This window comes from Camellia sinensis, chromosome 8, assembly GCF_055761805.1.
Source record: "Camellia sinensis isolate YWXY chromosome 8, ASM5576180v1, whole genome shotgun sequence".
Classification (NCBI taxonomy): Eukaryota; Viridiplantae; Streptophyta; class Magnoliopsida; order Ericales; family Theaceae; genus Camellia; species Camellia sinensis.
Window position 1 is genome coordinate 169,694,392 of NC_138968.1, and position 12,381 is coordinate 169,706,772.

A 12,381-nucleotide genomic window follows, 5' to 3' on the forward strand; every position below is an offset into this window, starting at 1 on the left:
ATAACAGGATTTGGTGGTGAGAAGAAGGTCACTAAGGGCCATATTGCAGTGAACTTAGCAGTTGGCGAGACCTGTTCCACTACTAAGTTCTCTGTGATTGAAGCGGACACAAATTACCACATGATACTTGGTAGAGCTTGGATGCACCAATATGGAGCTATCCCGTCCAGTTATCACCAATGTGTGAAAACAAAGTTGAGAAGGCACACAGTGACCATAAATGCATCTGAAAGGCCATTCGGAGTGGAAGAGGCAAACTATTCAGATACAGTTTTCTTTACTGAGTTGTCAACGGATGAAACTCCAAGATTGGTAAAATTGCAGGGGTAAAATTGTCGAAGTAGGAAGACATTTGAGATGCAAAGGCTACTCTAGGAAGTAGTGGACAGAAAAGGAGCAACAAATCCACATGTCCTCCACCCAAGATTGTTAAAGTGCACGAGGGCTGCAAGACAGTTTACTACCTATGACGGTCTTGGGGGCCAGACTTTATACCTTAGGAGGATGGCCTCGAGACAAATAAATGTGACGGGGATGAGTCTTAAGAAGGGTTGGTAAAGAAGCCTAAGCCCGCCCCTAAATGCATGCAAGATAGACCCAAACTGCAGCAGGAGGTACTTGCTGAGGTCAACCTCAGTGACTTACCTAGGCAGAGCAAGCCGGTGTTTATCAGCGATACAATGGCTCTAGCAGCTAAAGCAGAATTGATAACATTGCTAAAGCGATACAACGATATCTTTACTTGGACATATAACGAGATGCCTGGTCTTGACTCATCCTTTGTCACTCATCATCTGGACATTTTTCCTAACTCTAAACCAATCAAGCAGCATGCTCGAAAGTATCATCCTGACCTTGAAGCAAAGATTAAGGCGGAGGTAGAAAAGTTGCAGAGGGCCAAGTTCATTGAGCCTATACAGTATCCAACCTAGCTAGCGAATATTGCGCCTATGCAAAAGAAAAACGGTCAGATCAGGGTCTGCGCAGACTTTCGCGACCTGAATAAGGCCTGCCCGAAAGATGAGTTTCCATTGTCCCATGTTGACACACTTGTCGATTCTACTGCGGGCCATCAGATGTTCTTCTTCACGGATGGGTTCAGTGGTTATAACCAGATCAAAATGGCACTTGAAGATGCAGAGAAGATGGCTTCCAGAACACCCTTAGGAAATTTTTTCTATACGGTAATGCCCTTCAGTTTAAAAAACGTAAGGGCAACCTACCAACGAGCTATGACAGCAGTGTTCCATGACATATTACATCATGAAGTGGAAGTATATGTGGATGATTTGGTGGTCAAGTTTACTGAGGCAAACCGACACATTTGCGACTTGGAAAAAGTTTTTCAGCGTTACCGCAAATTCTGCCTAAAGATGAACCCTCTCAAGTGTGCCTTCGGAGTTACCACTGGCAAGTTCCTTAGTTTTCTTGTACACCAGCGGGGGATCGAAGTAGATGGAGATAAGATCAAGTCCATCATAGAGATGCCAAAAGAAATTCCTAGGCAAAGTGTCATACCTTAGGAGGTTCATTCCAGCCCTTGCTGAGATAACCTTTTTCTTTGGGACACTGCTGAAAGGGAATCACAAGTTTGAATGGTTGCAAGAACACCAACATGCATTTAATATCGTGAAAAAAGCACTTACCTCTCCACTTACAATGATTGCCCCAAAGCTCGAAAAGCTTTTGCTACTGTACTTGACCTCTACTCCTCGGTCTATTGGAGCTCTACTTGTCCAAGACATAGATGACATTGAGAAGCCAGTCTATCACATCAGTCGCAAAGTCGATGCCGAGTCGCGATATACCCCAATTGAGAGGCATTATTTAGCCTTAATCTTCACAGCGCAAAAGTTGCACCACTACTTTTTGGCACACCCGATCTAGGTTGTGACCTGGAGTGATCCAGTTTGCTACTTGCTGAGCAAGCCCGTCTTGACTGGAAAAATGAAAAGATGGCTTTTGGCTCTAGCAGAATATGACATTACTTGTGTTACTCCCAAAGCTATTAAGAGCCAAGCACTTGTAGACTTATTGGCCCAATTCCCATCTAGTGAACATGGACCTACAGAGGTACCTCTACCAGGTGAGGTCCATGTCTCAGTAGCTGCAGTTCAGACATATTGGGACTTAAAATTTGATGGAACTTCTGGAGCTGGAAAAGGCGGAGCTGGCATAACACTAACCAGTCAAGAAGGAGAGCAGTTTCATCTATCATAGAAGCTTGACTTAAGTGTTCGAACAACGAGGTTAAATATGAAGCATTGATACTGGGTCTAATAGCTACCCAAAAGAAGGGCCTCCACAAGTTAAAAATTTGGAGAGACTCCAAGTTAGCTGTCAAGCAAACAATGGATGATTTCGCCTTGAAGGAGCCTCTGTTGGCCCTATATTGCACCGTAGTTCAAAGATTGCTCACTCAGTTTGATGATGTCCAAATCCAGCATACTCCTTAAACACACTACTGTTTCTCCGATACCTTGGCTACATTGGGGCAAAGGTGGAGATACTAGATGATAGTATAGGCTTCGTCATTGAGAAAAGAACAACATCAGCAGTGCTAGTCGAAGAACATACAGAGTAAGATGCTGAGGGGTGGAAAGCAGATCTAATCCAACAATTGAAAGCATGCCAGGAAATAATCAGACCAGTAAAATGATGGGTGAAACAGGGGGCACATGGTCTGAACAACTCCCTATAGCACTTTGGGCTTATAGAACGTCAAAAAGGAAGCCAATTCAGGCAACCCCATTTTCCTTAATATATAGGTCTGAAGCTGTGTTACCAATTGAGTTGGCAGTACCCTCAGCAAGAATGGCTATGTCAGTACATTTAGTTTTAGACAGCAGGAAGAATGACAAAGAGGCAGCCGAAGAAAAAAGAGAACGAGCCTCACGAGCAATGGAAAAGTGTCATTAATCCATAGCTCGTGCCTACAATCAATCTGTTCAACACAGAAAGTTCAATGAGGGGGACTTGGCATAGAAAACAGTGGATGCAATCATGTGGAGGTAGCCAATTTCCAAGTTCTCACCCAAATGGGAAGGCCCCTACAAAGTTGCTGAGGGAAGCAGTAGCGGGTACTACAAGTTGACGAGATTAGATGATGGGTTCAAAACTGGCCCTATCAACGCTAAGTATGTCAAAGAATATTTTCCTTAATTTCTTTTATTCAGGAAAAAGAGTTGTAAAGTTTCTTTGATTAACACTTTTAAAGCAAAGTGTAAAGAAAGTGTCATACACTTAGTAAACCTTTTACTCTTATATATACTTACTGTGAGGAAAGTTTTCCATACTTAGTGAAATTTTATCCTTGTAAAAACTTAGTCATGATGAAGTTTTGTTCACTGCAAGAGTTTTGCTTATCTTTAGAAATTGTATAAAAAGCAATGTAAGGAGGGCGAAGAAATGAAATTCAAAGTACTACAAAACATCCACACTTTTCATTAAAGTCAAACTTCTAGAACATGATTACAATGTTTGAAAAGAAGTTATAACAAAGAAGAAGAAAAGAAAAGGTGCAGCAAGCACAATGAAACAACAAAATAAAGAAAAGAAAATGGAGGAAATCACAACAAAGTCACAAGCACATCAAATCAAACCCTTCAAAGGGGAGTCCATCAAGTTCACATCTCGAGGTAGTTAGGCAACCAACGCAGATCCTTTATCTTTGAACCGAGCCAGGTTCTGTCGATGCTGCCCCAAGGCACCCTCACGCTCCTTGATAGTCTCCTCCAAGGACACAATCATCGCCACATTGTCTGCATACTCAAGGAAACCATCGACTGCCTGAAGCCTATCCCTCATCCAGGACAGATCCAAACCGTTCCTCTCAAAACTACTCAGGTTGGCCTTAGCACTTTCCGCGAACTTGCTAGGGGTTATCAGGATCTGTTTGATAACAAGGTCACGAATGAAGCTGGCAAGTGACTCTAGCAGCGTCGTCTATACTATAGATCCAAGAACATTAAAGGCAATAAAGGTATCCAGATACAGTGCCTAGATACGAGCAAGAGTGGGAGCAGCTTCGGAAGAGACCCAATAACTTAGAAAGGAAACTTTCTTTGAGGATTAAGGGGGCTCTTTCACGCCACCGCCAGCTTCAATCACTGGAAGGAGACTGGCAAAGCGACCAAAGGTCTGAGGGCGGTGCACTTCCCCTGAAAATGACTGCCTAGCATCATTAGAGTGGGTAGATATTGGCTGGCGATCAAGTGAACTGGCCTTGCAAGAAAGACCAAAGCTGTCTGCACCATCATATCGCTCCGAAAAGAGGTCATCCATCTGGTAGTCTCCAACGTTCAGATCTGGAACAGTAGTGATATCCATCCCAGTATAAAAATCTTGAGATACCCCAAGGTCAGTTGGCACCTCTGGAAAGTGAGTGGGGTATAAGTCTGCCAGCTGTTCAGAGGTTACCGAAGTAACTGGGTCAGAGGTCCCAACGATAGTAATTACAGTGTGGGCGGCTAAGGTGACAACTACCCCTGCAAGTTGATCTAAATTTAGAGGGGCCACAGCAGAAATAGTGGAAGAAGCCGCTACACTTGCACTCCCCTCAGCCATTTGGACATTTAGAAGTGGAGTCTGTTAAACTAATGGAGACTCAGTGGACTGGGAGGAACCGCCAGATGCAGCTCCAAAGTGAGGTGGTGCAACTTTCAGCGGCTCTCTCACGCCACAATCTTCCCTTGGGGTCTCAGTGACAAAATCATCTCTGCCGACAGAAGAATGGTCAGAGTGCACAAAATCAGCGGGGTTTGGAGGCTTTGAACCTTCAACAACTATATCACCGGTTGTAACTTCCACAGTAGGGGGAACTTGTACATTGTCTGTAGCCTCCACAACTGGCTCAGCCTCAGCAACTGGCTCGACCTCAGTAGTTAGTTCGACTCTAACACTTGGTTCCTCTTCAACATCTGAAAGAACTATCCTGCGGGTCCTGAATCTTGTGACCCTTGTAGTAATGGGAAGGTTGTCATCGTCATCTGAATCTGAGGAAATGTCAGTGGCAGTAGAAGAACCTCCAGGGCCTGAAGGTGGTATGGTCGATGGGCCCTAAAAAGGAAAAAGATTATGTGATTACTAAAGTAAATATAAAAGGCCCAAGGAAGTAATGCAAAAATATTTTCGAAGTATGAATACTTTTCAGAGTCTTTTCCTACTTGGTGAGGCATGTGCCTTAACAACTGATGGCACTGTTGCTTGGGCTGCCCTCAATCTGGAACGGGTCATGCGTACTGTTGTGCTGACCTGAGGGGGAGTAATTTGCAAGGGTTGAACAGACATTGTCCCAGACGGGTGAGGCTCTTCCACGGCGAGCAGGGATAAAAGCTTAAAGCGGTAGAATATACTGGTTTGTTTTCCTCGGCCAGAAGGCAAACGAAGGGATAAGTCAGGCTGCGGGATAGGTTCCATCACAGGGACAATGGGAGCGTTGTTGCAAAAATTGAAAAAAGAATTGAGGTTGCGGTGCTAGAACAACCTGTTACTAGGAGTAAAGACACCCTCTTTTCCAAGTGAGGGAAGCTCCATGAAGCCTAAGCCCTCCACAAGTACAACGGTATAGTCACGGGCAAATCGCTGAAAGCTCTAGTGGAAATTAGTCTGAGACGGAGGGGCATGTGGGACATCTTGATCCATTCTGAACTGCTTAAGGACCTTGTTTGGTCGACGCTAGACAGGCCCTCTTCGTTCCACACAGGTAGAAATCCAGGGTGTATCATAGTAGCAATAAGAAGAGAGTTAGTCTGGACACTATCGAGAGAAAAATCAATGTGACAGGCCTCTAAAAAATAAAATGGGACAACATAAATGCCTGGAAGAAGCTGAGTGAAAGGGCAGAACACGCACTCCTCCATGCGGTCGACGTAGTCTGCAAAGGGTCTATTAGTTCCAAGGCCAAACCATCGAGAGATGCGAGGGAGGGATCGACGCACTTGTCTCGTGACAGGTCGACCCTCTGCATCTAGAACAGGGCGGCCCTTTGCATCAAAGACTTCATCGGTGAAGAAGGGCTTATGCTCTTTAGGGATAAGGCCTATGGCAGGGAATCTCTCATAGAAAAAAGTAGTTAGGAATTGAGTGTGTACGAAGCTCCACACATCATAGCAACCCATGGATCGCTCCATGTCTGAATGGATGAGGTTAAGGCGGAAGTATAAGTTCCCCAGGAAGAGAAGGGCTAGAGGAATCTTATTGTTGCTATAGAGCTTGACAACCAAAGGAAACACCAGGGGATTAATGCTCTCGGCAGGGTTACTAGGTAGAACAAAAAAGGAGATAAAATAACTGACAAAGGCGACCAAGTACAAGTCGCCGCGGTAGCCCGGCCCAACTACAGAGTCGCGGCTCTTCTTTGTGATGTCGCCTACAACTGGTTGTAGGTCCTTAAAGAAATGCTTCAGCCAGGAAAGATAGGTGGTTTTGTCTCTCTTAGGTTTCTCCTGGAGCAGTTCCCCAGTCCTAAGGTTATACCAAGAACCATACTTCCACGCCTCCCGAAAAGCACTTTGGAGGGCAGTGACGGCAACTTGCTCTGCGAGAGTCATGGACACTAGATCAAAGGGGTGGTCTCCACGGGTGCTTAAACATAGAAGGATGACAACATCTTCGAGAGTTGGAGTTATCTCTCCCCATGCCAAGGCAAAAGTGTGAGTGTCGTGGCTCTAGTAGGAGACAACCATATCAGTGTTGGTTTGTACCTTGCACACTAATAACTCTCTCGAAATCAAAATGGCATTAAAAAGACGGATATCTCGCAAGTGTTGCTCGAAGCCACCATCTGCAATGATGTCATCGACCCAGAGGGACCAATCTGCTGGAGGGCCCGAATGAGTGCGATAGTAGATGTATGAATGTGGAAAGTCGCTACGCTCCACGCGAAACCGCAACACCGAGACTGGGTTTACCATATCCACATCATCCAAAATGGCCTCCCCAAAAGGGAGCAGAGGCTCCTCCAGAAGAAGGACATCAGGAATGAAGGAGTCAACTGCCTTCCAAAAGGGGTCAGCCAGCCCTCCAAAGTATGGAGCTCTCATTCACTCAGTAGCAGGTGGAGCAGCCCTGTCGGGTAGAAATCTTGTGCTGGCCATGAGGAAGAGTAAAGAAAGGTAAAGAAGACTTTGGAAAGTGGGGACAAAGGAGACAAGGAGACAAAAGGCGCGTTGGGCAGAAGTGGGGAACCAGTGGACCCAAGGGCACTATTTATAAAGGAAGTAGCACAAGGGCACCAACACGCCTCCCTAGGCCCATTATGACCTGTCAATCAAGGGGGGCACCCTTTCAGAGCCGATGCAACTTCTGACCCAACCGACGCAACCCTTGGGTTACTTGTTGATGTCATGCACGCTTGGAAAACCAGGAGTGTGTTCCTCATGAGTGCAGGGGGCAAATGTAAAGGGTCAGAAATTAAGCCCCAAACTAAGTATGGGCCTAAGCACTGAGGTCGTCCCAAAGAGGTGACCAGAAATGAAAAAGAAGCGTGGGCAAAAGCACAAGGGAAGTAGGCTAATAGTAGGCCGAAGCAAGTCCGACCCACTAGGGGTCCAAATGGACTCCACGAAGGAAAATGCCTAAGTCAAGTTACAGAGGCAATACCTGCAGCAGTGAAGTTACGGAGGGAACAAATGTAGTGGGAAAGTTGCTGAGGCACTTTGCCTCAGCGCCACCATTCCTAATATCTTCGGTTCTGCCGCCATCTGAAGTTGCTGAGGGAAAGAGAAAGCCGACGTAACTAAGTTGCAGAGGTAACACTTGCAACGGCCAAGTTGCGGAGGCACTTTGTCTCAGCGCTGCCATTCCAAGTAATGTCGGTACCACAACCATCTAAAGTTGCTAAGGGAAGGAGAAAACCGAAGCAACTAAGTTGCAGAGGCAGTACTTGCAGTGCCCAAGTTGTGGAGGCATTATGTCAGTGCCGCCATCTCTAATATTCTCGGTTCTGCTGTTTAGACTCGCCGCGGGAAATGGTTATCGCAGCAATTACGACTGTAGCAACTAAGTTGCCGAGGGAATATCTTACCAAGGTGATAACAGCCTTTGAGAGACACCTCTCCTTACAACTAGAGGCTAATGCTTGGCGCTGATAGCAAGCTCCAAGGCATTATTAGCCCGGGGTTGATAGCAGGCTCCTCCTCCTCTCCAAAGTTCATTCAACTTGGCGCTGATAGCTGGTCCCAAGACTTACTGGTTGGAGCTGATAGCAGGCTCAAAGATACCAGTTTACTGCGGCAATCCCGCGAAGATGGAAGCCGGGTAGCCCGAACATAAGGGACTCAATTTCTATTACCAAGGTCATGGACCTGCCTTAAGTCGCACAGGTAGGACTAAAGAAGTCCCCTTGGGCTTGGTACTAAGGCACAGCGTGGCTGATAGCAGGCTTGGCTGTGGCCTTCACCCTGGGAAGCTGGGGAGTTTGTGGTTAGGTGTCTAAGGGTGGAGGCTTTGCTGAGGTGAACACAAACGTAGTCGATAGCACAGAGTCCTGAGAATGTATGTACTAGCTAAATAGAACAGAGAAAGCAAGTGCAGCGGCAAGGTTCACTGCTGCAAGTGCACTTGCTGAGGTTCAGGCTGAGAAGGCAAGTGCAGAGGCAAACACTCTCACCGCAACTACACTTGCTAAGGATCAAAAGGTAGTTGCGGAGGCAAACAGATAGTACACAGTACATGCAGAGGGACACGTGGCACCTTCAGCCTGGTGGCTCAAGACAGAATATTCTATGTGATCCTCTAGGACACATGTCTTCTCTCTATTTGGCCACTTGGTGTCCTCTTAGTACTAAGGAAAAGCCTATAAATAGGACCCATTTCCCAAGGTTCAAAAAGATGAATTTTTGGGAATTTGGGGGAGATGCTGTCCATTTTGGCACTGTCAAACATTTCTTCTTGAGCCATTTGCTTCACCCTCATCCATCTACACACTGTCCAACTCCCATACAGTTACTGCTACTCATTCTCTAGCCACTTTCACCATTATTGGACTATTGACATAGTTTCACCTCTCTAATCTTGATCCCCCCAACAATGGTCGTATAATTTTCCAAGTTAACATCGCCATTGTATTCGTCATGCTTGACAATTTTAAAATATATATATATATATATATATATATATGAGTTTGTTTATACTATAAATTTATCTAATCCAGATATATAAGCAAAGATGCAATGCTCTTTGGTTTCGTTCGTCCCAAGCAAGTGTCTAGTTTTATAATTCATGCTGTATATTGTATATATACTTTTTGATTTTATTCGATCCACACAAAACATCCTAAGAACTCGTTTGGGAAGCATAAAAAAATTAATTTTTTTAGTACTTCCCAAAACAAGTCTAAATATGCCTACTGTGAACCAATACCATGGTCTCCAACACCACAGTCGAGTTGAATCATTCAACTTGAGAGAAGCTTAGTCACTACATTAATAAGTATTACATGTTTTCTTTGTCTCAAAGAATAAGAAAATTTATTTGTCTTGTATTTAAATTAGATGGGTGGCGGGGAGGTGCATACATCAATTATACTAATTTTATTTTTTAAAATATTTTTATTCCTATTTCTTCTTCCTCCTACTTAATTATTCACAAGTGGGTTTTCCATTATGGATCAAAAGATGTATTTTCTAATGTGTAAGCTTCATCTCCATACGGAGTTGACTTTTGTTGGCCAAGTCCTCATCGTTGCTCTCATAGTCAATCCCTTCCTTGCCAAGGCAATTCTCACCCTTGTTGAAAAAGGACTAGGCCAGTAATTTAGAAGAACTACTTCACTTCTCATTCTTTTAGAAATAAAATTAAGGCTCAAAGAATCAAAACTAGCAGAAATGATATATATATATATATATATATACAAGGATTCTAAAAGCATTGGCTTGATTGTTGTCCATATTAGTATATAGACATTAGGAGGTGGTCAGCAAAAACCAAGAATCCAGTACAGAAATTGAAATTCTAGTCTACATAGTAAAAGTACTTGCAAATCCATATGCAAAAGTATCTAGCTATTTTTCCACCAAGATTGTAGCTCTGTTAGCTTTAAAGATACATGCAGTGTCAATATGCTACGGCACACGAGCGCACACACAAAAATAGTAAAATTAAGGGACCTCAACAAACCTTGACTTGTTTTTCATTAGCATATTTTCTTTGGATAAAAAAGTGAGTAGTATCCTCAATGGAAATAGAAGTGCAAGAAGTTCCATTAGTTTTAGTATCGTAATTATAATGCAATTTATAGACTTTCCATCACAGAAAGAATAATGTTCTTACATAGTATTTAGCTGAGAGAGGAAAACACTGCCTTGCAGTGGGAGATCCATTAACCAACCATTTTAACTACCTATAAGAACATGAGTAATTGCTTGTTCAAAGCATCGACAGTAGAAATTAAAGGATTACCCATCTATGAGAGCAATGCAAAATTTGTATCTCTGGGTTACTTAGTAATTTGATCTTGTCCAACCTCATCAAATACTGAAAGCACAAGATCTTCTAGTATGCTAAATCAAATGAAAGTAGTGTGAATCATATCATTACCATCAATCAAATCAGGCTTTTCTCAATTAAAAACAAAAACAAAAAAATCTCTTCTTTATTTCGAGTATAACATGAAGAGAACATTCCCCCCAAGCAAACACAACATCTAGAGATTGAAAGGTAAAAAGAAAAAAAGAGAAAAATAAAAAAGTTGATCCCCAAAGAGAAAAAAAGGAATTGTGGAACAGTATGTGACAACACTCCAATCAAACAGTCTTCTAGAGATTTACTGAGCCTCGAGCTTCTTTTTGCGCTCCAACATGAAGTCATAGACCTTGTGTTGGTCAAGAAGAGTGTTTGAAACACACTCCTTCTCCATGCACCTATGAGCCCAAGCAACAAGTTTAGGGCACTCTGTCACCACGCTGAAGTTGCCAAACTGCTCAAACGAATAGAAAAATGTGTAGAATGGGATGAGTGCCACATCCACAAAGCCAAAGGTCTCACCTCCATAGTAAGGCTTGTCTCCAAGCTCTCCTTCCAACAGCTTAAAGCAGCCTAAGAGATCATTCTTTGCCAATTCTAGGGCTGCACCAGTGGATGTAAATAGCAGCTTTCCAAGGCTATATACCTGTAGAATGTACCATATGTAAATGTTGGTGCAAAGACACATGTCTCCAAGAGATCACTCTGTTCCAAAATACTCACGGTAGTTAAATCATATAAAAATTTTGGGGCACAACACAAGAATGTATAATCTAATATTTATTAGTTCCTTTGTCCTCTGTCCCTTCCTAATGCAATCTCAATTGTACAATATAACAAAAATCTTAAAACACAAGAACGCATTAGAACAGAGGACAAGAATTCTGTGGTGATAGAAAATCTCGTACCATATTTACTATATGCATTAAGGAAAACTCCATTAAGACATAAAATTCATACAAAAATTTTACAAGAATGATGTGGTAATGTATTTTTTTTTTTTTTTTTTTTTTTTTGGTACAGATGGACATATGGAAGAGTTTAGCACTCACCTTCTTGTCAATATAATCAACCCAGAACCTGGCATGCGCTCTCTGGTAAGGATCAGAAGGCAGCAAAGGAGATTTGTGGTTCCAGACTTCATCCATGTACTGAACAATGATGAGTGACTCGCACACCGGTTTACCATTATGGATCAACACTGGGATTTGCTTGTTAACAGGGTTCATCTTCAGGAGTACTGGGCTCTTGTTGCTCAGGTCCTCTTCCCTGGATTCATATTCTATCTCTTTCTCAGCCAAGGCAATTTTCACCCTCGTTGCAAAGGGGCTAAGCCAGGAGCCCAAGAGAATCACTTCGTCGGCCATTGATGATATCTCACAAATCAGAGAAGATCAAAGATTAAATTAAGATTGAAGAACATAGAATGAAAATCCTAGAGAATTATGTTTCAGGTGTTTGTTTGTGTGATCAAGAGAGGAGGTTGGAGACACTTCTTATAGAAAAAACTTTTCATGGGCAATTCAAAGATGGTCGGACAATTTTGCAGGTCAATTTGCAAGTCAATTTCTATTATTTTGGGAAGGAAGGATTAATTGTCATTGTGTGCGTCATGATTGAGGCCAAGTTTGGCATAATTGAAAAAAGACAAAAACTCAAAAAGTCACTATCCTATTTAAGTCACATCATCTTATTTAAGTCACATCACCTCTCTAACACATCACTTCAAACCCAACCCAAACCCAACCCATATTTCATAAAAAGTCAAAAAGTGCACTTATTTAGTCTTCCCAAACTAGGCCTGAGTATCTTTTGAGCATCAGCATATAATAGCATGTCCAAAAATGCTTGTGACCCCTTCTTTGGGATCCCATAATCTTTTTAAATCTCAATCATTGATGTATGGATGAGACTCAT

At 43.0% G+C, this 12,381-nt stretch overlaps 1 protein-coding gene across 1 annotated transcript; it reads right to left on the minus strand.

Annotated features, from left to right (window-relative positions):
* Window positions 1-10,565: 10,565 nt before the first annotated feature.
* LOC114292417 (putative glutathione S-transferase) lies at window positions 10,566-12,082 on the minus strand. The gene is made up of 2 exons (XM_028236388.2): window positions 11,517-12,082; window positions 10,566-11,110 (listed from the first exon to the last, which is right to left on the minus strand). Exons 1-2 carry the CDS (start codon window positions 11,829-11,831, stop codon window positions 10,766-10,768), a joined length of 660 nt encoding a protein of 219 aa, XP_028092189.1. The 5' UTR covers window positions 11,832-12,082; the 3' UTR covers window positions 10,566-10,765.
* Between the last annotated feature and the right edge of the window lie 299 nt (window positions 12,083-12,381).

Coding starts and splice junctions, on each gene's coding strand:
- LOC114292417 (XM_028236388.2), bottom strand. CDS start 11,831: ATGGCCGACGAAGTGATTCTCTTGGGCTCCTGGCTTAGCCCCTTTGCA. Junction 11,111..11,516: donor TTGATTATATTGACAAGAAG/GTGAGTGCTAAA, acceptor TACATTCTACAG/GTATATAGCCTTGGAAAGCT.